Source organism: Giraffa tippelskirchi, chromosome 4, assembly GCF_054371585.1.
Source record: "Giraffa tippelskirchi isolate mGirTip1 chromosome 4, T2T-mGirTip1v1.2.pri, whole genome shotgun sequence".
NCBI lineage: Eukaryota > Metazoa > Chordata > Mammalia > Artiodactyla > Giraffidae > Giraffa > Giraffa tippelskirchi.
The window spans coordinates 190,002,443-190,024,495 of NC_137278.1; the positions used below are offsets into that span (position 1 = coordinate 190,002,443).

At 34.1% G+C, this 22,053-nt stretch overlaps 1 protein-coding gene across 8 annotated transcripts in view; it reads right to left on the reverse strand.

Moving 5' to 3' along the window:
- The window catches only part of ATF7IP (activating transcription factor 7 interacting protein), a 110,401-nt gene that overhangs the window by 73,936 nt on the left and 14,412 nt on the right, over positions 1-22,053 (reverse strand). For 2 of the 8 annotated variants that reach the window (XR_014081949.1, XM_081589240.1), the window contains exon 1: positions 17,461-17,580. The exons of the other annotated variants lie outside the window; for them this stretch is intronic. Coding sequence is in view for 1 of the 2 variants with exons in the window: in XM_081589240.1 (XP_081445366.1) it covers positions 17,461-17,477 (17 nt within the window). In the remaining variant the exon portion in view is untranslated. Of the gene's footprint in view, positions 1-17,460; positions 17,581-22,053 lie in introns of those variants that run through there. 8 annotated transcript variants of the gene reach the window in all.

Below are 22,053 nucleotides of genomic sequence, written 5' to 3' on the forward strand. Positions count from 1 at the left end.
ATGATCCTCATCAAAAGGAAAGACATGAATTAACCTATGAGTAATAATTAGGGGGGAAGAATGTAACAAATGGGTCAAAATTTGATAACAAGGCACAACAAGTGGGAAAAAGTATTTTACAATTCCAGATATGTAAGTCAAATTATCACTTTAAATATATATCTCAGCACTTCATATTTTCTTAAAATTATTTAAAGCAGTTATGATACGTTTTAGTTTTACTGATACCAGTTTTATATTTCAAGAGAACAGAAAAAGCATGAAATTTGAAGAATATTATTCAAAGTAAACATTTTAATCACACACCAATTGGTATTCTGGGAGGACTGAACTATCAATGGCACCTTAGAGTTAAAAATCAGTACAGCAAGTAAATGCTCTAGAGAAGTTTAGATACGTGCCAGAAATGTCACCCTCCTCCATCTCTCTATACTCTTACCCATCTCTAGACCCTCCCCTCCTACAACACAGGAATTCAAAGTGTCATCTGAGAACCAGATATTCTGTGGCCATAGCCTATGTGTATAGAAGTCTAACTCTAACAACAAACATAACTAAATTAAAAAAAGAAGCCTAATCTTTCATTTCAAAGAGGAAACTTCAATTCTTTGTACCTATAATTTTTCTCTTCTGTAGCAAAGCAATATTTGCTAGTATATTATCAATGAATAGATTTAACTAAAATTATGTTTACTGCAACTTTTTGAATTGATCTTATTTGCAAATCTATGTTTTTCTTCTGTTAGAATTTAAGAAAAAACTTATGCTTTTGATAACAAGATCTCTCTTAGGCATAGAACTCAGAATGGACCAGCACTCTTCCAGGGAGCAAAAAAAGAAAAATTACATGCCCACTCTGAAATTTCCCTGGCAAAAAATGCATGAGAATATAATCTACTTGCGTTAGGCAAATGTTCCTAAAAAGCTTAGTTTCACAAGTTGGGCTATCAGAAGCTACTACGAAAAGCTTGTGATGTATTTTAAGAAAACACAGTTCCTTTACCAAAAACTAAGGATTATCACTTTGTTTTCTTTCAGAACATAAAAAAATCTGCAAATCTGACCAAGACATTATACTTTGGAAACTCTCTTAATCTCTCTCCTACTAACCATTAGACCAAGGAAGCCAATGTTTCCACCCATTCTATAAACAGATTGACTGATGACCAGAAGTATTACTGAGATCTCATGTTGTTCTGTTGTCATCTAAATCTGCTCATATTAGTTGTGCTTGCTACTGAATTCAGTTTATGTTTTTACTTTAAATTACAGACTACAATTAAACTGTATAAACTGATGAAATATGAGTGCAAAAAAAAAAGCTTTTAGATCTGTATCAGTAGAAGATAATAAGGCAGAAAAAAACACAGATTGGAGAGATTTGACTTGGGCAAATCATTCAAGATCTTTAGGTCTAAAGTTTTCCATCTGGAATAAACAGAAAACAAAGGACTGAGAGGATCCTTAAATTCTGATTCTTAAATAAAATTTTAATAAATTCCACTCGAAAACCCACTACTCTACTGAGAAATGGCAAAGATAGCTTGTAGTACTTGTGTATTTATCAAATGCCTACATGGTCACTATTATAGGACAGTTTTTAAGACACTAAAGAAACAATGTGATTAATAACTTTTGTAGAAATATGACCAAAAATTAAAGTGTTACACATGTAAATTTTAACATAAATGTGAAAAGAAATTAGGCAGTAATACAATCTGTAGAAACCTTTCTACGTGAATAACCATGAAAATTAGAAGAAGTACTCTATTTTCCATTCACTGCTATCTCTCCAGTATAGACTATTTAATCCTAATAATCAAAAACAGGCTTTCAAATGTGTAATTACAAACACGACCTCTACAGAGCCCTTACTGTCTTTCTGATTGAGTTAGTACACCCAGTTTTTATGAGCCAGATTTCTGAAAACTGACTCTGCATAAAGAATAACTCAAATTCAAACGGAAGGAGAAAAAAAAAGAGTATGCCTTTCTTACCAATCTCAATTTCAATTGCACTTCTGCCCATAACCCTACTTATAATTCAGTTATATCCACAAGACTTCACAAGTAGTTGCTAAGCAACAGCAACATGCTGAGTTCAGGACTATTGGAAATCTGGCTGTCTGCCACATTAAAATATTTAACTGAGCCTAGAGCCTCCAGAATTTTAAAAAAAAAAGAAAAGAAAATGAAAGAAAGGGAAAAGGAAGGGGTTGGGGAGGGAAACCCAAAGAAATACAATCATAAATGCAATAAGCCACCAAGTTCTTTTCAAGGGTTCACAAATTCAGATCAAAGACCTTATTTTGGTATTTTCAAATATTTATCACAGTTCTCTACAAAATTTTTTACCATCCTTTAAATACTGGAATACATATTCTAAAGTTATTCTACTGGAGAAGACATGTGATTAGCCAGGTCACTGTTAATGGCAATAACAACTCTCTCAATAATATACTGTGCAGAGAACAGTCCTTGGAGAAACTAGGAGGGCAGTCTGTATGAAATGACTGAGACTTCCTATTAGATCTTTAAGGCCCATAAACAAAAAATTATACATTCTCATTAGAAGCACTCTATCCCTATAGGCGTGGCTAACTACTAAATGAAAAGAATTTTCTATCTTAAATTGCACTTTTTAAACATTTTAAACACCTCTAATAATTTAAAAATTAAGCATATTCAGATATGTATTAACAACCTAAAAATTAACTGTCATTTTTCAACAGAAACTGAAAAGGCATTGAGTATGTTCCCTGACTCATTCACTGGTAAAAATGAAAATTAAGAACATAAAGATTGCTTGTTTAGCTGATAATGGCAACTTCAAACCAATAGGAAACTTCATATTTAATAGTAAAACATCACAGATATTACCATAAAAGGCAAAAACAAAAAGTGTGGTACTATATTCATACATTTACTGTTGTAGAAATCTTGACAAAAAGAGCAAGACCTCAGAGAAGATATAAAGAAGAAAACATTTAATTCAGAATAGCAAGAAAAAAAGGTATTTAGAAACATCAACATATAAGAAAAAGACTGATAAAGCTATGAAAATATGTGAAATATTAGAACTATGCTGGGTATATGATTCAATGTAGAGAAATATCAAAGGCACAGAAAAGTAACAAGTAACCACAAGTTTTGAGAAACACTTTAAAGCTAAAAAGCATAGTGGGCTCGCACCCTGGCCCTTCTCAGGCGCTAGGCCTCCTTCCTCCGCTCCTCCACTTGCCCTTCTTCCATGGGCACCAATCTCGGCTTATCTTCCGGGGAGGACACTGCACTGAGTTGGGGTGCCTCGCACCAGGGGCATGCCAATCAGTGGGCAGCAGCCTGCCAGCCTAGTGGCTGCACTGCCAAATAGGCGGAGATTGTGGCCTGGGGTGGGACACAAGCCTACCATGCAGCTGCGGTAGCAGAGCAGCCCCCAGTTCAAAAAAGAAAAGCATAGTGCTAACAGCATTAGTACCAGAATAAAAAAGTATCTACTAGTGAATAAAAAAGACAAAAAATTCAAAAGGACAAAAAAAAAATCAAATAAGCAATTCATAAAAAGGAACATAGAAAAAATATTCAACTTCAATAATAATCAGAGAAAGACAAAACAAAGAGAAAATACTTTGTTTACATCAGATTGGCAACTACTTGGGCTTCGTGGTGGCTCAGATGGTAAAGAATATTGTTAGCGATAATATACAGCAATGAGTAGCATCATACACTGCTATATAAGACTTCAGTGTCATAACTATTTTCAGGAGCAAATAAGCAGAACTGTGTATCACTTTGATACACCAAAGGGCTTCCCTGATGGCTCATATAGTAAAGAGTCTGCCTGCAGAGAAAAGACCCGTGTTAGATCCCTGGGTCAGGAAGATCCCCTGGAAAAGGGAACAGCAACTCACTCCAGTGTTCTTGCCTTGAGAATCTCATGGACAGAGGAGCCTGGTGGGCTACAGTCCATGGGGTCCCAAGGAGTCTGATAAGACTGAGCCACTTTCACTTTCACTTTGACACACCAAAGACACTTTAATAATATGTTTTTAAAAGGTAATGCATCAGGATATCTACTGCTGTACTAGAATAGCAAACAAACAAATTAAAAATCAATCCCTAATAGTTAAAAAATACTGGAAGATCCACTAAAGAATAAAGAACAATAAGAGAAATTAAGAACACAGTAGATAACTTTTTATTGGTGTGAATATTAAGTATACAACAAGTAGCTACAGAATTCAACGTACTCAACAGTACAAACTTTGAAGTCAGACATACCTCTTTGAATACAGGTATGATCATTTCCTTCTTAAATTACCTGTCCAAGATACTTATCCTCTCCTTGCCTCAGTATCTTCATCTATGAAACTGAGACTATTATAATGCCTGCCTTCATAAAAATGTTATGGAGATTAATAAGGACATAAATAGAAAATTCTTAGACATATAAGTAGTCAATAAGTCTTCCAAATTTTATGCAATTATGCTTTAAAATGCAAAATAATATATTTCTAAACATTTACATATGCATATAAGTGATATTTCAAAGTCTAGAAGGATAAACGCCAAACTAGTTACAGCAGTTCCCTTGAGAAGAAGACAACAGAACATAAATATAAACTTTTACTTAGACCTGATATATCAGTTTCAATTTTCAAATGACAACATATTTGTGTGATTTATCTTAACAGTTAAGCTCATTCCACTTTTCCCAATCTCTTTCATGCTAATGCTAAACCAAGGCAGCAGGTGACGTGACATTTATGAATGTAGACAGGGTAGTGACCGACACAGACACTAAGCTCCAGAAGAGACAGGGAAGGAAGGCTACCATTGAAAACACAAATTCCCAGCTTATGCCATGAGCAGCAAGCAACAGCTCGCTCATAATCACTTGGGTCAGCATACACCCAAAGTAAAACAGGAAATCTCAAGCACAAAAATGAGTACAATCAATTAAAAATTTCAGGGCAGGGGGAGGTAAGGATTATACCACGGACAATCAGAAAGCTAAGAGATATGAGGGATATACCCAGAAGCAACAACTTTCATCCAAGAGGAGTTATAGAAAAAAAGAACTGAGGGAAAAAAGGAGAAAAATAAGGAAAAAACTTCACGGACCTAAAAAAAAAAAAAAAATTTTTTTCCCAAAGAAAAGGTCTACTAATTACCAAAACAGGCTAAATAAAAATTTTTAACACTTAGATAGACATATTAAGATTTCAGAAAACCCGTATGAAGAAATACTAATAACTCAGAATTTTTTTAAAAATCATTTAACTACAAAGGAATAAGAATTAAACTGACATCAGACTTGTCATCAGCAATACTAAATGCTAAAATAAAACAACAATATCCCCAAAGTTCAGGGGAAAAGTTATTTTTAGCCTAGAATCCTACTGCCAGAAAATCAACAAGGATAGAAAAAATAAAAGTATTACTTTTGAGCAAAGACTGAGTTAATGGATTATTGCTAACGTAATTATATAGAGATATACTTACAGACAGAACACAGCAAAAGACCCTAGGAAGAAACTCAGATAAGGGAAATAGCAATGCTCCACAAACAAGTAAAACTCATGAGCAGACTAAAATAATTCAGGACTGACCATCTTTAAAACAAATATTCTGGAACAAAATACAAGATAATTACAAAATGGGAATTAATGGACTTTAAGATTGTGGAATAGGGTACAAAGGAATAAAGAAAACTATCAATCTAAAAGTTACTTAGGCTTCAAACTGGGTAAAATGACAAAGATAACATCAAATATGTGCTATATATTACCTTATAATAAAACAGCATAGAAAGATTGAAAACTAACGGGTAAAAATGATACATGAGGCAAATGCCAACCAAAAAAAAAGTTAAGTATATGTATAAAACCTACATGTAAAATATAAAAAAAATTCAAATTTAAAATCCAGTAATGGAACAAAAAAGATATTTCTAATTAATAAAAGGTACAATCCACTAGAAACACTATGTCTGATATACCTAAATAATACCACTTCAAATCACATAAACCAAAAATATATTTTTAAAAATTCAAGGAAAAACTAATAAATCCAGAAAGATATACACACCTCTTTCTAAACTCTACAGATGAAAAAAACAATATTAAAAATGCATTTCTCAATTAACATGCTGAAGTGAAGAACTGAAGTCGCTCAGTAGAAAAGTAAATAGAATTGTATATCCAAAAAACCCAGAATACAAATTTTTATGAACAAAAATCAACATACATTAATATTGACTGTGCATGTGGTGACAAGGAAATATTAATAAATTCAAAGACCACCCCCCCAAAAAAATTCACACAAGGCCACATTCTCTAGCCATAACTTAATACAGTTAGATAAACAATAATGAAATGAGAGGGAAAGTTATCTCCTTATAAATTAAAAAAAAATACTTTGGATTAAGGAGGAATCAGTGGTAAAATAATATAAACAACAGAGTATTAACAAAATACCACCCAGGGAATTCAACTAAAATGATACTCAGGAGAAAACCTAAATCCATATATTAATAAAGAAGCACAAACTCAAACATGCTAGTAAAAGTTATAAACCCAAAGAAAGTAACTACAATAAAAACTGGAAATTATCATGGGAAACTCAATAAAACAACAAGCAATCGATGAAATCTAAAACCAGCTCTTTGAAAGACTTCCTAAAGGGGGAAAACAAGCAAGGAAAATCAAAGAAAGTATAATAAGCCACTTTAGAAATTAAGAAGAAAATATAATTATAATACTTGGTTCAAATATTTAAGTATATTAAATGTTATCAATGGAATACATGAAAAAGACTAAGGGATTTTAACTTATTGCAAACTCAATAAAATTCAGCAGTGGGAAGTGGCTGCCAAAAATGTCAATGCAAACTTAAAACTGGAGAACAGAAGTGCACTGTCAGAAAAAAAAAAGAACATTCTTTTTAGTAATACATTTACTTATGAGCATCACAGATAAAAAGAGACTTTTGAAAACAGTAGAATAAACAAGAGGATGACCAGGCTAAAGAATGACCTAGAACAATGCAGTATATGAGCAAACATTAGAAAATTGGTGGATATTTAGCCTAGAAAGCACAAGAGAATTTTAATGGCTTTCTTTAAATAGTGCAGATCTGTCATGTAAAAAATATAGAGAGATACAGGGAGAAAGAGACAGACACAAGGTAGAGGGCAGGAACAAAACAATGAAAGGCCATTTTTGTCTCAAAATCTGCAAACGTTCATTGTTTCAGATGTCCAACAAAAGAAGGAACTGCCTTAAAAAATTAGAGCCTTTCTTTTCTGTCATTAGAAATGTTGATGCAGAAGCCAAATAACTACCTGTCAGAAGTAACAAACAGTAGACTCCAGTGCAAGGTGTGATGTTAGAACTACTACATCACTCATGTCCGTTTCATTTCGAAGATTTTCTAAGTCTACACTGCTTGCTAAATAGAAGTTTTGTTGTCTAAGAGGAACACCAAAACTAAAAATTCAAATTTCATTCCCTAGATTTTTGGATCATGCACACTCAAGCTTAATAGTCTTGAAGATTACACATCTTTATTATGCTCTATAGACAGAATACTCCCTATTTTCCATCATCTTTCTTTGCCGTGACCCCTAACTCTAATAGGAATCAATAAATGCCTCTGTTTTGGTCTAACAACTCCTTGCCTCTTTATCTATATACATATGTAAACCAGTCTGTCTACACTGTCTTCCCAGCCCAACATTCCCCCAAACATTGCCTCAAGGAGAAGTCTGAAAACATTTCCCAGCTGTGCTCTCTACACCAAGAGAACACATCCAGCCTCACTCTTCCACTGAACCTCAAGCATATTACTCAAAATTGATATATTTCTACCATCACCCTTTCTCCAATTCTAGTGAAATTCTTTACTTAGAGGAAATATATCCACAAACATTCACTTTTATACTTCAACAGAACATATATTAAAACAATCATTTTTAAAATCCCAAGCAATACAGTCAAAGGGCAACGGGAAATAGTTCGGGCCCCTGAAACATGAGTGTGCCTTTTATCACAGTTAACCTCTAGATTTTAAGTATTCAACTACACAGTAATAAAGGACCAACTACCTTTCATCTAGAGAACTGAAGTCCCAACTAAAACCAGCCCTTTCAGGTTGCAGGAAGAACCTGCTATTTAACTCCCAGAAAAGAATGCAAAGGCAGAGAACTGCCTACTCTAATTCCTTCCCTCCATTTCTCTAAACTAGCCTCACTACCCCCTCTTAGCTTCATTCAACCACTCTCATTCCTCTAAAACTATTATATCAATCTGTAATGTATCTTATCATTGGCCATACTGGTATGGTATGAAAGAGTGAAGGACAGGAGAACCTGGCATGCTGCAATCCATGGTGTCACAAAGAGTCTGACAAGACTTAGCAACTGAACAACAATACTGATATATCAGTATGCATTTCTTTATAAGCATAAATCTTCAAATGTTTTCATGCATGCTAAGTTGTCTCTGTTATGCCCGACTTACAATAATGGTTACCATATTCATTATTTTATATAGCTCTTTGTTTTTATTTCAATGAGATTTTTTGTATGCAATTTTTCAGACACACAAAAAAATAATAATAAATGCTCATGTACCTTTCACCTAGCTTAAGAAATAAAATATTAGACTCAACAGAATTTCTAATTAATACATTCTTGTTAGTTTTAGATTCTTAAATTCACTTCATAAAATGGTGATGAATTTAAATATGTGGAAATGGAAATGATAAAGGTGGTAGGGAACACTTGACCATGTTATGTGTATAAACATACATTATCTAATGTATGTTAATGAGTCACTTGTGAAAACGTAAGCATTCTGGTTTTGAAGTCAAAGGGGTACATTTAAACTAAAACTTCATGTTTAGTAAGGTTATTACAAAAAGTCATCGCCCTGTATGTACCAGTTGGTGTCACTACAACTGAGAACACAGTAACAGGATTATAATGAAGAGACCTAAAACTGATTTCTATGTAATAAGAACATATTGTATGCATGAATAATACTCATATATGAAGTCTACTGTTAATTTCAATTTAAACCTGAGATAAATTAGAGACGATGAGAATATTTTTAAGAAATCAAATCCAAATATGACATTCAGAATCTCCTGAAAATTAACATTAAACAATCCTGGTATTAATAAAACTAAAAACAAAAAAAACTTCCCAAAGGCGAGAGACAGATATAAGGCCTGAGGAGGTAGTGGAGGGAAAAGAGTTATCATAGAAAAAGGACCTGAATCTCTTACCTGTGGGCAGCTTGATACTGTGAAAAAGACTTCCTCTTCTGTTAACCACTGCAACTCAGTTCATTTGTATAAGCATAAAAGCTAATGCAGATTTCTAGATCAGCTTTTTTTGAGCCTAAATTCCTTGTTTGGTACATACTCATTTTTTAAAAAATAGGAATACAGTAGACTGGCTACATATTAAAATTCCTTTCAGTGGTTCACATCTGTTGTGTAGTTTGTGCAGCAAACATCCCATCAACCACAAAAGCCAGAAAACATCAGACAGCATGTCAGTGAAGCTCACAGAACACTCAACGTGCATCTTCCAAAGGACTGTTGCAAGTGAAGATGCCTAGAATCAGAATTCTTTTGTATAGCTTTCTATGCTGCCAACTATTAGGTCTGCAGCAACTGTGTGCAGTTAAGTACCTCCCACATATTACCCAATAGTATCAATAGGTACAAATCTATAAAAGCAGAACAGAAACTTAAAAGGCTTACAGCTTCTTACTATTTCACATATTCACTGGCAATTGTGGAGGTCTCAGTACTCCTATTCTAATGCATCAACTCTGTTCTTTCAGTCCAAAAGGCTTCATTCTTATACATTCCAAACAGGAAATCCATGACATATATTATTTGCTGCCCTAGCACAGCCAGACTGCAGTTACAGCTAGCTGGCGCCAGTAAGAACAATTTACATAAAGCAGTCCTCATTTCATGACCAAACTGAAGAATACTGCTGAGTAAACCCTCCCCCATTTGTTCCCCAACAGGCACTGACTGGTTCTAGAATATATCTAGTTATCTATTTACTAACATGATTAAAATCCAGGTAATAAGAAAAAACCAACTTAGAGTTCTTATATAACTGAAATTCTAACCCCACTACATCAAAAATATTTTTTACCCCCAAAGATAGTCAAAAGCCTTAATTTGTGGCATAGATCAACATGATTACATAAATCCAATGATTGCTACTTTAACAATCATTAAAAATATAAATTATAATTCATATTAGCTAAAAGCTGTCCTTCTATTCTACAGCTGCCTTTCAAATTTTAATTAATCACTTAAATAGTAAATGATCATTAAATAGATGTGTTCTTAGAATCATACTGCTTTATGTTTTACCAGATAATAAGATAATACATCTTCAAGTGTCACTATTATGATATTTAAATTATTTGACATATTTACCACTGGTGAATACTAAAAAAGTATGCACTCAACATCAACACTCAGGCATGTTATATTACAAGTATCTACACAAGAACATATTTTGTGTGGCATATTCTTTTTGAACCTAAATCACTTATGTATTGTTTTAATGGATCATATCTGACTGGGTAAGAATTGACTCATTATCTATGAAAGTGTTAGTCATTCAAGTCATGTCTGACTCTGCGACACCATGGACTATAGCCTCTGTCCCTGTAATTCTCTAGGCAAGAATACGGGAATGGGTTGCCATTCCCTTCTCCAAGGGATCTTCCTGACCCAGGGACTGAACCCAGGTCTCCTGCACTTCAGGCAGATTCTTTACCATCTGAGCCACCAGGGAAGTCCATTTAATATGCTAACTAAGGGTTATCCAAAATATGTTCCTTATTTTTTAATCTTATGTTCAGTTGTCTTAAAACATAGGTCTTAAATTATCCCTACTGTGCAATAAATAAGGCTCTAAATAGGGAAATGATAAAGCTATATATAAACAGGAATTGGTAGATTTCTAATATGTGGATAATCCTAAATGCTACCCACATTATCTCTGATAAGCAGTAGTAGATTTCCTCAAACAACTATATTCTCTTCTTAGGATCTGTGCTCCACCAGCATCAAATGAAGGGACAGGGACAAATATATAAGATCGTGTGACTTCATATAGTAGACACTGTGCAAGTAAACACTTGGTGGGAGGAAAAATTTTATACCAAAAGAACAACTGATCATAAAAATCTCAGAGTCGGTAATCATCTAAGTATTGTATTCATTTCAGTTTTAATTTTGGTTCCTCTCTCTCTGTTTCTACTTTATACACCCAACTCTTTGAATAATGTACTTTAAAATCAAAAGACCTAAAGTCCTTTAGTCCAGCATAAAATATAATGTTAATAACAAGTATTTAGAGACTGTTTTTTAAAGCAAATTAATCCCAACAATGAATTAACTAATCATAAGAAGCTCAAATTTTCTGCAGCCTGCTTACCTAAGTGCCAAGAATGGAAGTTACCACACTAAATTAAAGTTGAGAAACACTGAGAAACAATGTTTCTCAAACTAACAAAGGTAAAGAATCAAGGTTTTATTTCCATTACAGATTAGTACTCTTGTAAAACACAATGAAGATGAGTTATCTGGAGGGAGAGGGAAGCATATAAAATATATGACTTTTATTCTTTGATCTGATATAAAATTATTTTCTTAGGTTGATGTAAAATTTTCTAGACATTCTTAATTTTAGTTATCTAATGGAGGACCAGGAACAGATGAACTGATAACTGACCCACAGAACACATTTTGAGTAGGGTTCACCTAGCTAGTCACTACCCCATCCCACCTCCAGCATTTTGAGTTGAGCGTCTCACATTTACTTCTATATTCCTTTTTTCCCTGCCCCAATGTAAACTCCTTGAGAGCAAGGGATCTTGTATTCCAGCCATCAAAACAGTGCCTGGCAAATTAAGAGGCACTTAAATTTGTTGTTAAATTTAAATGTATTAAATTTGTTTATTCAACTGATCAATTCAGTTACATTTTTGTTTCACTGTATCATGCTGCCCTAGCACAAATAAAAACTCTTTGTTTTGTCCCCTTCAGGCTCTTGAAGGTCTTCAATTTGAGATTTAAACACCTTGCTCTTGGGCATTGTTACTGTGTATAAGCCAGGGCCCTAACAATCCTCTCTCCCTAAACCCTTTTCTAGAGGATAAAGACCTCTCAATTTCATAATGATTAAAAAAAATAAACACTGAGCAAAACAATTCATGCTGGAGGGAACCTTGTGAGGAACAAGCAACAAATCTTACTCATACTTTATTTGTATGATACACTACACTAGGTACTACTTTGTTTTGCCCATTTAAATCCCAGTATCAACTCTATATGGTACTTTATCCCCATTTTAAAGAAAACTGAAATTCTGAAAATAAGCAAATAGCCTCCATCCCATAAAAAATAATGCATAGGACCAATTGAGCACTTACTATAAATAGGCATTATATTGATACTCTGAGCACTATTCTAACAAATGAGTGGAAGAACATGAATTCACTTTGACCCTGTTTGATTCTAAAGTTTGTATTCTTACCTGTAGTCCAACCACCTTCCTCATTTAGTGGTCACAAAATGGCATCTAGAGCTTAAATAATTTATCCAAACTATGCAACTACTCACTAGCAGCACCAAAACAATCACTTCCTGACTTCTACACTAATACTTTCCGCTCTGCATGCCATGATGGTTGTATGTCAGCCAAAAAAAAAAAAAAGCATCAGTCAGATGATTCCACTGGGCAGTACTGTCTGGTTTACTTCAGCAGAGAAGGCAGATGCCCTCAAGAAAATGCAGAAGCAACTCCAGATGTTTTTCTGGTGTTAAACTCTCCCTTCTCATTAAACTCAAAGATTTATTGAGTAAGCACTATTTTCATCATTTCCATATTTACACATTAATGTCCCATAACAGACTATTACAAATTATTAATAGAGAACACTCAGTGAAAATTCTAACCTGAGTAATTTATTAAAAATCCCTTATGTGAATAAACTTTAGGCTTTCTTCCAAATCACGTTCTCTTTCAGGAGTGTAAGAAGTGGGAAAACAAGGAAGTCAATCAATGTTTCCTGTGCAAGTTAACTGGATTTTCAATTTTCCCTAAAGCTTTCTCTCTAACTTGAAACTCACTTTCTAAAAATGAGTAACATTCTTCTAGCACATCAGCGGAGTTACCAATGTCATGGCATTACATGAACACTAAGAAGCTGGCTCACTCTGGAAAATGTGGAATTCAAATTCACATCAGATCACAATTATACACTACTATGTTTCAGGTATCATCAAGGAAGTCTTCACATAGTTGAGATGGTAAAGGTTTTATACATGGAAGTGAAATATTAACAAAAACAAGTATATATAATGGCCTCTGAAATTATCTAGTTTAGTACAGTGAAGAGAACTTTCTATTAGGAACTTACTCATTTTAAGTGCTAATATTTCTTAATCAATTTAAGCAAAACTCTTTCATAAAGTTCATTCCATTTACCTGTTCAGTAAATTGCACATCGTGAATATAATTTAACATTTTTTATTCAATATCATCATTAAAAACATCAATAGTGATATAACAAATAAATACAGTGATAGATTTAATACAGTGATAACATGTAAAGAGAACTTATTATCACATTAAAAGACTTTGAGGAACTTAAATGTTCCTAGTTTGTATTTTTTTAACCACTTTACTTTCAAATGAATGTCACTTTTTGCTGATGTCAATGGATCTCCTTCAATGAGTAACCATGGTACTCTAATATAGAATCCAGGACAAGACAAATGTGCCGTATCTTCTAAAGAGTAAGCTGATTTTACATATGCTATCTCTCCTACCACATGAAGTAGGTTAGATTTTACTTATGTTTACTTTCTTCTGGATGAGAAGCTGTATTTTAGATATTAACAGCCGCCAACAATCTGTGAAGTAAGCAGGATAGGGATTTAAAAGGAACAGCTCACAGGAGCCCAGAAGGTAATGTGAATCAATGAAGAGGACCAGCTGTGAGGAGGAGGCCCTATCTGAAGGAGACTATGTACTCAACTGTAGATTATTTTTCTCAAGCAAAATACATTTCTAGCACTACCCAATATTCTATTTTCTAAAAGATGAGACATGCAGATTTTTGTGTAAAATCTGGCAACTCTAAGTGTTAGAGAAATACAGCAGTGGTTAAAACATGAAAGAAGTCTGCTCACTGCCAGTTTGCGCCCACTGAAAGAGAACTATACTGTAAGGACTCTCGTCAGTACTGAAACACATAACTCTTAGGCCCTGAATTCAAGTTATCTCTTTAGAAAAAGTTATTTTCTCACCGCATGTGTGGACTACTCAGCCAGACTGGAACCGAAACATTTCTCCTACTCTAATTCTGCAATGACAACATTCTATATTGGCTTGACTTAATAAATACATCTGCCACTACCCACATACAGCAAAGGAAGGCTGATTTATTCAACAGAGAGGACCCAGGAATACAAATATGAATATATCAATTGGCCAGGTGGATATAATGGTGTTAGTTACCACTTCTGAGCATGAGTTCTATGAGAAATTTCCCATTTTTTCTAAACATAACACATTCCCTGATCCAATCGTATTTGATATAGTATATGACATCTGAGAAAAGAAACTGAAGAGCATTCAAGTACTACAGGGAAATTAGCACGCTAGATACTTGTGGAGTATTTTCTGGTGTTATTCAAAAACATTATGTAAATTGCCAACATATCCTTGCCAAATAGATAGGATTTTTTCCTCCATTTTATAGATAAGGAAATGAGAGTCAAAAGATGTAAAAGTTAGCCAATAGAAGAAAAAGGTAGCAAAAGTATAATTCAAATGTAGGTTTGAACTCTTGGTCAATGTTCTTTCTGCTACCTCAACATTTCTCTTGAAGGTTTATGCTAGCAAAATGGCTTGTGAAAAGGGATAACCAAATGAGAAGGGCAAAAAGTGACAAAATAATAATGTAACACGTTAATTACCCAGCACCCAGATTTATTATGCCCTCAATTATTAAGCATAGTAGCTAACATGGAATTCAGCATAGAAAATTTAAAAACTGTCACCAATCCTAAAAGTAATAATCCCAGTGAGGTCAAGTTTATGTTTATAGTTACTTATGTTCATAGCTGCAAAAGTGCAACATGGCACTGAAAGAATTAGAAATGAGTAACCACAGTGTATTGGTGTTTCCCCTTGTCTAAGTAATAATTAGTGGATTCATCTTGTGGAGGGGAAGGTGGATGTAAATTTTATAGTCCACAATAGAAGGCAAGAAGAATGGATCATTAAAATTTCCCTGAGGCCCTACTCTGAAGGTTAACATAAATTGATCAATAATTTCAACCTAGTCAGTTTCTCTCCAGCAATAAAGAATATAAAACCAAGTAGCTGGTTTACATCATATGCAATTTCATATGCAATGAAATACAGTGAGCTGTTTGTACTATAAGAAGCCAAAAAAATAAGAGTGATTAGAGTCACAGCATATTCACTTTCCTATTTCATACTCTAGGGCAAAACCTTACTGAAACAAAATGCACAATGGATAGAATCGCTCACATATATTGGATTTGTCACACATATTGGATTTGTAGTTCTTTTACTTTTTCACAGGCAAGCTCCTATGTACATTTACATAAAGAAATGTTCAGATTATGAGAATTCATTACGGCACACAACAGTCCTATTAACTTTACAAAGTAATAAATTAATACATAAAACGAACATACTGCAGCTGTTGATAAAACTGAGCTAATGATCCCAAACACATTTTAGGCCACTGAATAAATAAATACGGATTAAGTTAGGAAAAACAATAATGTTGCTAAAAAAGTTTAAAAAAACGAACAAGTAAAAACAATTTCAGGGCAAGGCAGCAATTTTAAACTGTTAAATCATGCAAATATAGGTCTTGCACACTACTTGCATGAAAATTTGTATATCAGAAAAGAAATGAAGGATATATGTTCTAGAGTATTTTTCAAGCTGAATTCCACAGCCCCTTAGCACCTAGGCGTCTACAAATAGGTGACCTAGATCCTAAAGACCACAATTGTCATACATGATCTGGTTTCAAACATTCATTTTCATCATAACAGCCTAATTGTTCTCATGTTATTAAGTAAGTTTATAATAAGTAACTGTCATAAGTTTACATTATAAAATACTTACACAATAAATACACCATTCACATATCCCTTTTATATGCTAGGATTCTTTATAACAATTTAAGGTGCAAAAAGTTGCTATTTTTTAGAAGCTGCTGTATTTAGAAAGTTCACAACTTACTGTTCTATGTCATATTAGTCAGGGATATATTCATAATGCTCTATTGATAAAGATAGACGGATGCACTATATCATTTAGAAAAAAAATGTTAAGTACTGCGATTTAAGCATCAGCGTTTTAATTATAAATAACTGTTCTGCTATCTGAAATAATACAGTAACAAAAATTTTATTCTTCTACTTTCTGGGTCACTACCGACTTACAATATCTCAATAAACTTTTCTACTTCAGAACAACGTTAAGAAAGCTTTTTGAAAATTTTGAAACTAAATTAACAAAGTTACTGAGTCATTAATTTAAGTGTACTACAGATTTTAACTAAGGTAAACTGGACACACATAATATCACTTAATTAACTAAAAAACTGAGATTTACTTCAGTCCTGTTGCATAAGTATATATTAGATACAAAGAAAAAGAGTATCCAGACCTAAAAAATGTGAGCTATTTCTAAATTCAAAATCTGAATATCAATTTAAGCAAAAAATATAACGATAAAAAGTTAGCCCCATCAAAACTGTGAAAGAACTGGGTGGCTGGGAGGAGGCAGTATAATAATAAAGAACCGGAACGCACAGTACAAAAAAAGTAACAGTGTTAGAATTTTTTTTTAAATTTTTGTAACTGTGATTTATGTCCAGAAAATTAACATTCTTCCCAGAAAGCTACCAAACAATACCTCCAAAACATACAGATACACACATACAAACTTAGAAAAATCACAATCTTCATGCAAAACAAGACTTATTTATGGCTTCTTTTTTAAAAAAAAAATCTACTGAGATAATATACTGTTCTTTGTTTCTACAAATAAATAACAAGCACACTGAATTTTCCAACATAAAAGGAACATGAAGTTAATCAGGGCCAGAAAAGCACTACTGTGGTGATCAAATGTTCTGGTAATGACAGAGCATAAGATGGTGAGAAATTACAGGAATTTAACCTTTGACCTCAGTATGCTATGTACTGTTTCCGTAAGAGAGGCTTATAGGTTCTATCAGCAAACATTTCAACTTCTTGGCAAGCAAGCTCTAAGTTCACCTTCCTATATAAACTTAGTAAAATGCAAATACTTTTTAATTAAAATGTTCTGAGATAAAGAGTAATTGGTTCTTACCTCTGATCCTGATGCATGTGACAGGTCTCCTTAGTGGCATAGTGGCTGCCTAAGCAGTTACAAAGACTAGGTTAGCAGCCATTTTGAGACAGCTGCACTGTCTCAGTTGCACTAAAGTGTAATTAAGATGGCTGCAGTGTGCACTCAGGAACTCACACAGTGGAAACTCAGCTATGTATCAAACAAAGCCCCTCCCACTATGTCAGCCTGCAAAAACTGAACACTGACAACAGCTAATGCATATACTGCAACAAACAATGCAGCTACTCAGAACACAGAAAACAGAAGGCAGCAAGCCAGTTTTGTAACATAATGCCTGCGAATCCCGACTTGCAATACAGAGTTTGGGTACATCCTGATCCCAAACAGCTTAAAGTCCATGCCACATATTAGCAGTTACAGAGATAGAGCCAAATCACACACAGCAAACATCAGGGAATTCGCTTGAAAGAAAGCCTCCATTTCAGTCCAGAAAAAAAAAAGTCAAATTCTGCTCAAGGTCTTTTTTTTTTTTTAACTCTTTTAATAGTACTTTTTACATGAAAAGAGTGCCAATTTTTATAATTTCTAGAAAATTAAGTTTTTTAAATCCTGATAATCAATTTCAATTTATAGAAAACTAGTTAAAGATTTGCCCACAGAATCTAAGCTCCAAAGTGCTCAAATCTAGCCAAATGGTTAAATCTTGCAATCAGATTTTTGACTCTTGACAATAATTTTAAATAAGTACTGGGGAGGACTAGAGACTTTAGAGCTAAAATGGCAACAAAGCTTATTTTGAGTAACCTTCCATAAAGGTAAAAACAATTTCTTCTCATCTGTAGTCCAGATGGTCACAAAGACATCTCCAGGTGAGTGGTTGGTCCCAGGGCAAATTTAATTTCATGCCCTGGCACAGACCTCTCAACATTTTGACATGGGTGAAAAGCAAGTAAAAATAAAGAATGTAGACACCCTCAGGGGAAAAAACAAATAGGAAGAACAAAAGGGTAAAATTCAGTCTGAAAGTGGGTGTATTAACAACAAGAATTAGTTTTTAGCATTAACCAACCATTAAAAGAAAAAGGACAAAAGCACAGAAAGAACCTGTTTGCTTGAAAACTCACATCAGCTAGGAAATCCATCTTTTCCTTTTCTCTTACTTGGTTTACCTTCCTAAATTTAGCTGCCTTGTGCTCTCTTGTCTCTATCCACCACTAAAGGTAGGTATTTATGAAAACTTGCTAAGAGTGTGGTAGGGATTAGCCAAAAGGAGATTGGCCCCATAAACTGATGATTGCGTAAACTGAGTTATGGGCGCATGGAGCTCATTATTTCATTCTATTTCTGTATACATTTGAAACTGTCCATAATAAAGGTAAAAAATTCTGCTTTTTAAAAGTCCTTATTTATCCTCCATGAGATTAGCCATACAATGTAAACTGCTTTAAGTACTGCATTAGGGGAAGAAAAGTTGATATTAATACTTGATCCAAGCCATATTAATTCTTCAAAAATATAATGGATTCTCTGAGGCCCAGATCTATTTGTTAAAAGCAAGAAATTGGTAAACTGGGAAAGATTCCAACAGGACAGACATTACTGTAGCACCAGAATGTGGCTAAGGTTAATGGCGAGACAAACAACCAAAACATTTTGAGCTGCCTGATGAACAGCAGCTGATATTCAAGAAGCAGATTCTTCTGGAAGCTTGTTCTACAAAGATTTACCATTATGTAACATACCTTCAAGTGTAGGTTGCTCTCCCGCACTCCCTTAAACCTCCTGTGTCTTTCCAAATACCTTTTCAATGTAAATACTAAATACTTTTTTCTCAATCTAAGCTTTCCAGGGCAAGCTAAGCTGCTGGCTACTGGCTATGTGTGCTTAGTCGCTCACTTGTGTCCCACTCTTTGTGACTCCAGGGACTGTATGCAGCCCGCCAGGCTCCTCTGTCCATGCAGATTCTCCACGTAAGAACACTGGAGTGGGTTGCCATGCCGTCCTGTAGGGGATCTTTCCAACAGCTATTGGCTGTAAGAGCTACCTTTTCACCCAATTTAGATTTCAAAATAAGAAACATTATCTAAGTTCCCTCCTTATACCAGTCCTCCTCCGGCCACTACAACCAATTTACCACCAATTTATTTGTATTCTCTCTATTATCCCAAGACACTTTAAGTCAAATCAATAAATATATCAATTGTCCACACACAAGGGGCTTTAGAAGACAAAGGAGTAGAAAAGTATATTAACATAAATCAAGATTTCATGTAAGTTTTATATACATTGTTTAAAGTAATTCTCACACTAACCCTACAAAGTAGGTTTATCTCCAATTCGTGATTGAGGGAACAGGCTTAGAGATTAAATAACTTCATGAAAGTGCTAATAGCTAAAATATATTCTAGACTACACTCAGCCCAAGCCTACTTGAGCTTTGTCCATCCCTTCCTACATTGGTTCAGTTTCTGTGCAACACTTAAACAACTTAGAAAAGAATAATGGTTAGGCTGCTACTCAGAGAACTGGTGTCACTGCCAAAGTTTCACTCCTTACCCTAAAGAAACTATGCTGGTTTACCCAATAAATCCTATTCATAATTCAACCTAAATTATCTTATCACTGACAATCCTTTTTTTGCTCCTCTTTTCCCTTACTATGCACAAACCCCAAACCAGGTGTACTTGCTCTCTCAAGATCTTTTATACACACCACCAACATACTCAGCATCTTTTGTCATTAACATCTTTACATATGAGTCCTTATAGGACAGAAATCACAACCTAATTCATTTTCCACTCACTTCCATAGTGTGAAACACAGTATTTATTTGCTCAATATTTGGTGAGTTGGAATTAATTCCTTGTATTTTTTAATTTTTAAAAAATGCATTTTATTGAAGTATAGTTGATTGACAGCATTGTGTTAATTTCTACTGTACAGCAAAGTGACTGTCATACACATATATAACTTTTCATATTCTTTTCCATTATGGTTTATCACAGGATACTGAATACAGTTTCCTGTACTACACAGTAGGACCTTAGGACCTTGTTGTTTATCCATTCCCTATATAACATGCAGTCTGCATCTACTAATCCCAAACTCCCAATCCCTCCCCCATCCCACCCTACTCCCTTGGCAACCACAAGTCTGTTCTCTATGTCTATAAGTCTGTTTCTGTTTTGTAGATATGTTCATCTGTGTCAAATTTCAAAGCCCATATATAAGTGCTTTCTTATGGTATTTGTCTTTCTCTTTTCTTGTTTTTTAAATTATGAAAGTACCATAACACATTCACAAGAGACTTGGAAAATACAGAACATAAGTTACATATAGTTTCACTATATATTACAATTATTTTAAGTAAATGAAGATTTTTAGCTGGAGTTTCAATATCAAACTCTCAAAAATTAATAGAATGGACAGAAAAGTAGGATATAGTAGACCTGACAAGCACTATGAACTAATTCAACATAATTAAAAGACTTATACAACGTTACACACAATAGCAGGATACAAATTCTACTCAAGTTCCCACAGACTATAAACCAGGAGGCACTCAAACATATCCAGGGTAATTCCCTGCGTTTTCATTTCTTCCACAAAAATCTCTGAAAATTTTACATCTTTAAGAATCTTTACTTTTAGGATCTCAACTCTTACTCTCTAGCAAGGAGAATATGTCAGCTAAGTTTTTAACTGTCAAAAAACTCTGCACTTCAAAATCCAAGGTGGAAAAAATATCTTTTGTAGAGCATTTTTCAGTTTTTAAAGTGTTTTTATAGGCACTATACAGGAGATAACATATGCTTAGAATAGATGAATTCTGAAAAAAAAAAGTCTATAGAAAATTACAGATATAATCACATTATCTACTTTAAAAATTTTCAATAGTACTAAGAAAGAGTACAGCTTGATTATAGAATGTCATAGATTATAAGAAACTTGTTTCACACAGATGCATAGAACAATTTTATGGACTCTGAGGGAGAAGGTGAGGGTGGGACGTTCTGGGAGAATAGCATTGAAACATGTATATTATCATATGTGAAACAGAACACCATTCCATGTTCGATGCATGAGGCAAGGGCTCAGGGCCGGGGCAATGGGATGACCCAGAGGGATGGGATGGGGAGGGAGGTGGGTGGGGGGTCCAGGAAGGGGAACACATGTAAACCCATGGCTGATTCATGTCAATGTATGGCAAAAACTACTACAATATTGTAAAGTAATTAGTCCCCAACTAAAATAAATAAATTTATAAAAAAAAAAAAAAAGAAACTTGTTTCAGGTAGAGTGAGTCTTAATAAACCCAATTAACGTTTATTTGTAAAAGCAAACACATTTGGAAGGCATTTCTAATGTAAGGTAAACATCTCCATGATTACTCAATGTTTTACCCTTTTCCTAAGTAAAACTAGCACTTTCATTTCACTCTTACTATGACCATGTAAAATAACGGTACTATAACCTCAAACATTTTATGACTAGAGAATATAATCATTTGCCAGGGGTCACACAAGTAGTAATGAAAAAGAACTATAAGAGAATTAACTTTAGTCAACTACTATACTTTTTATATATCACATATCACACTATTGGAAAACT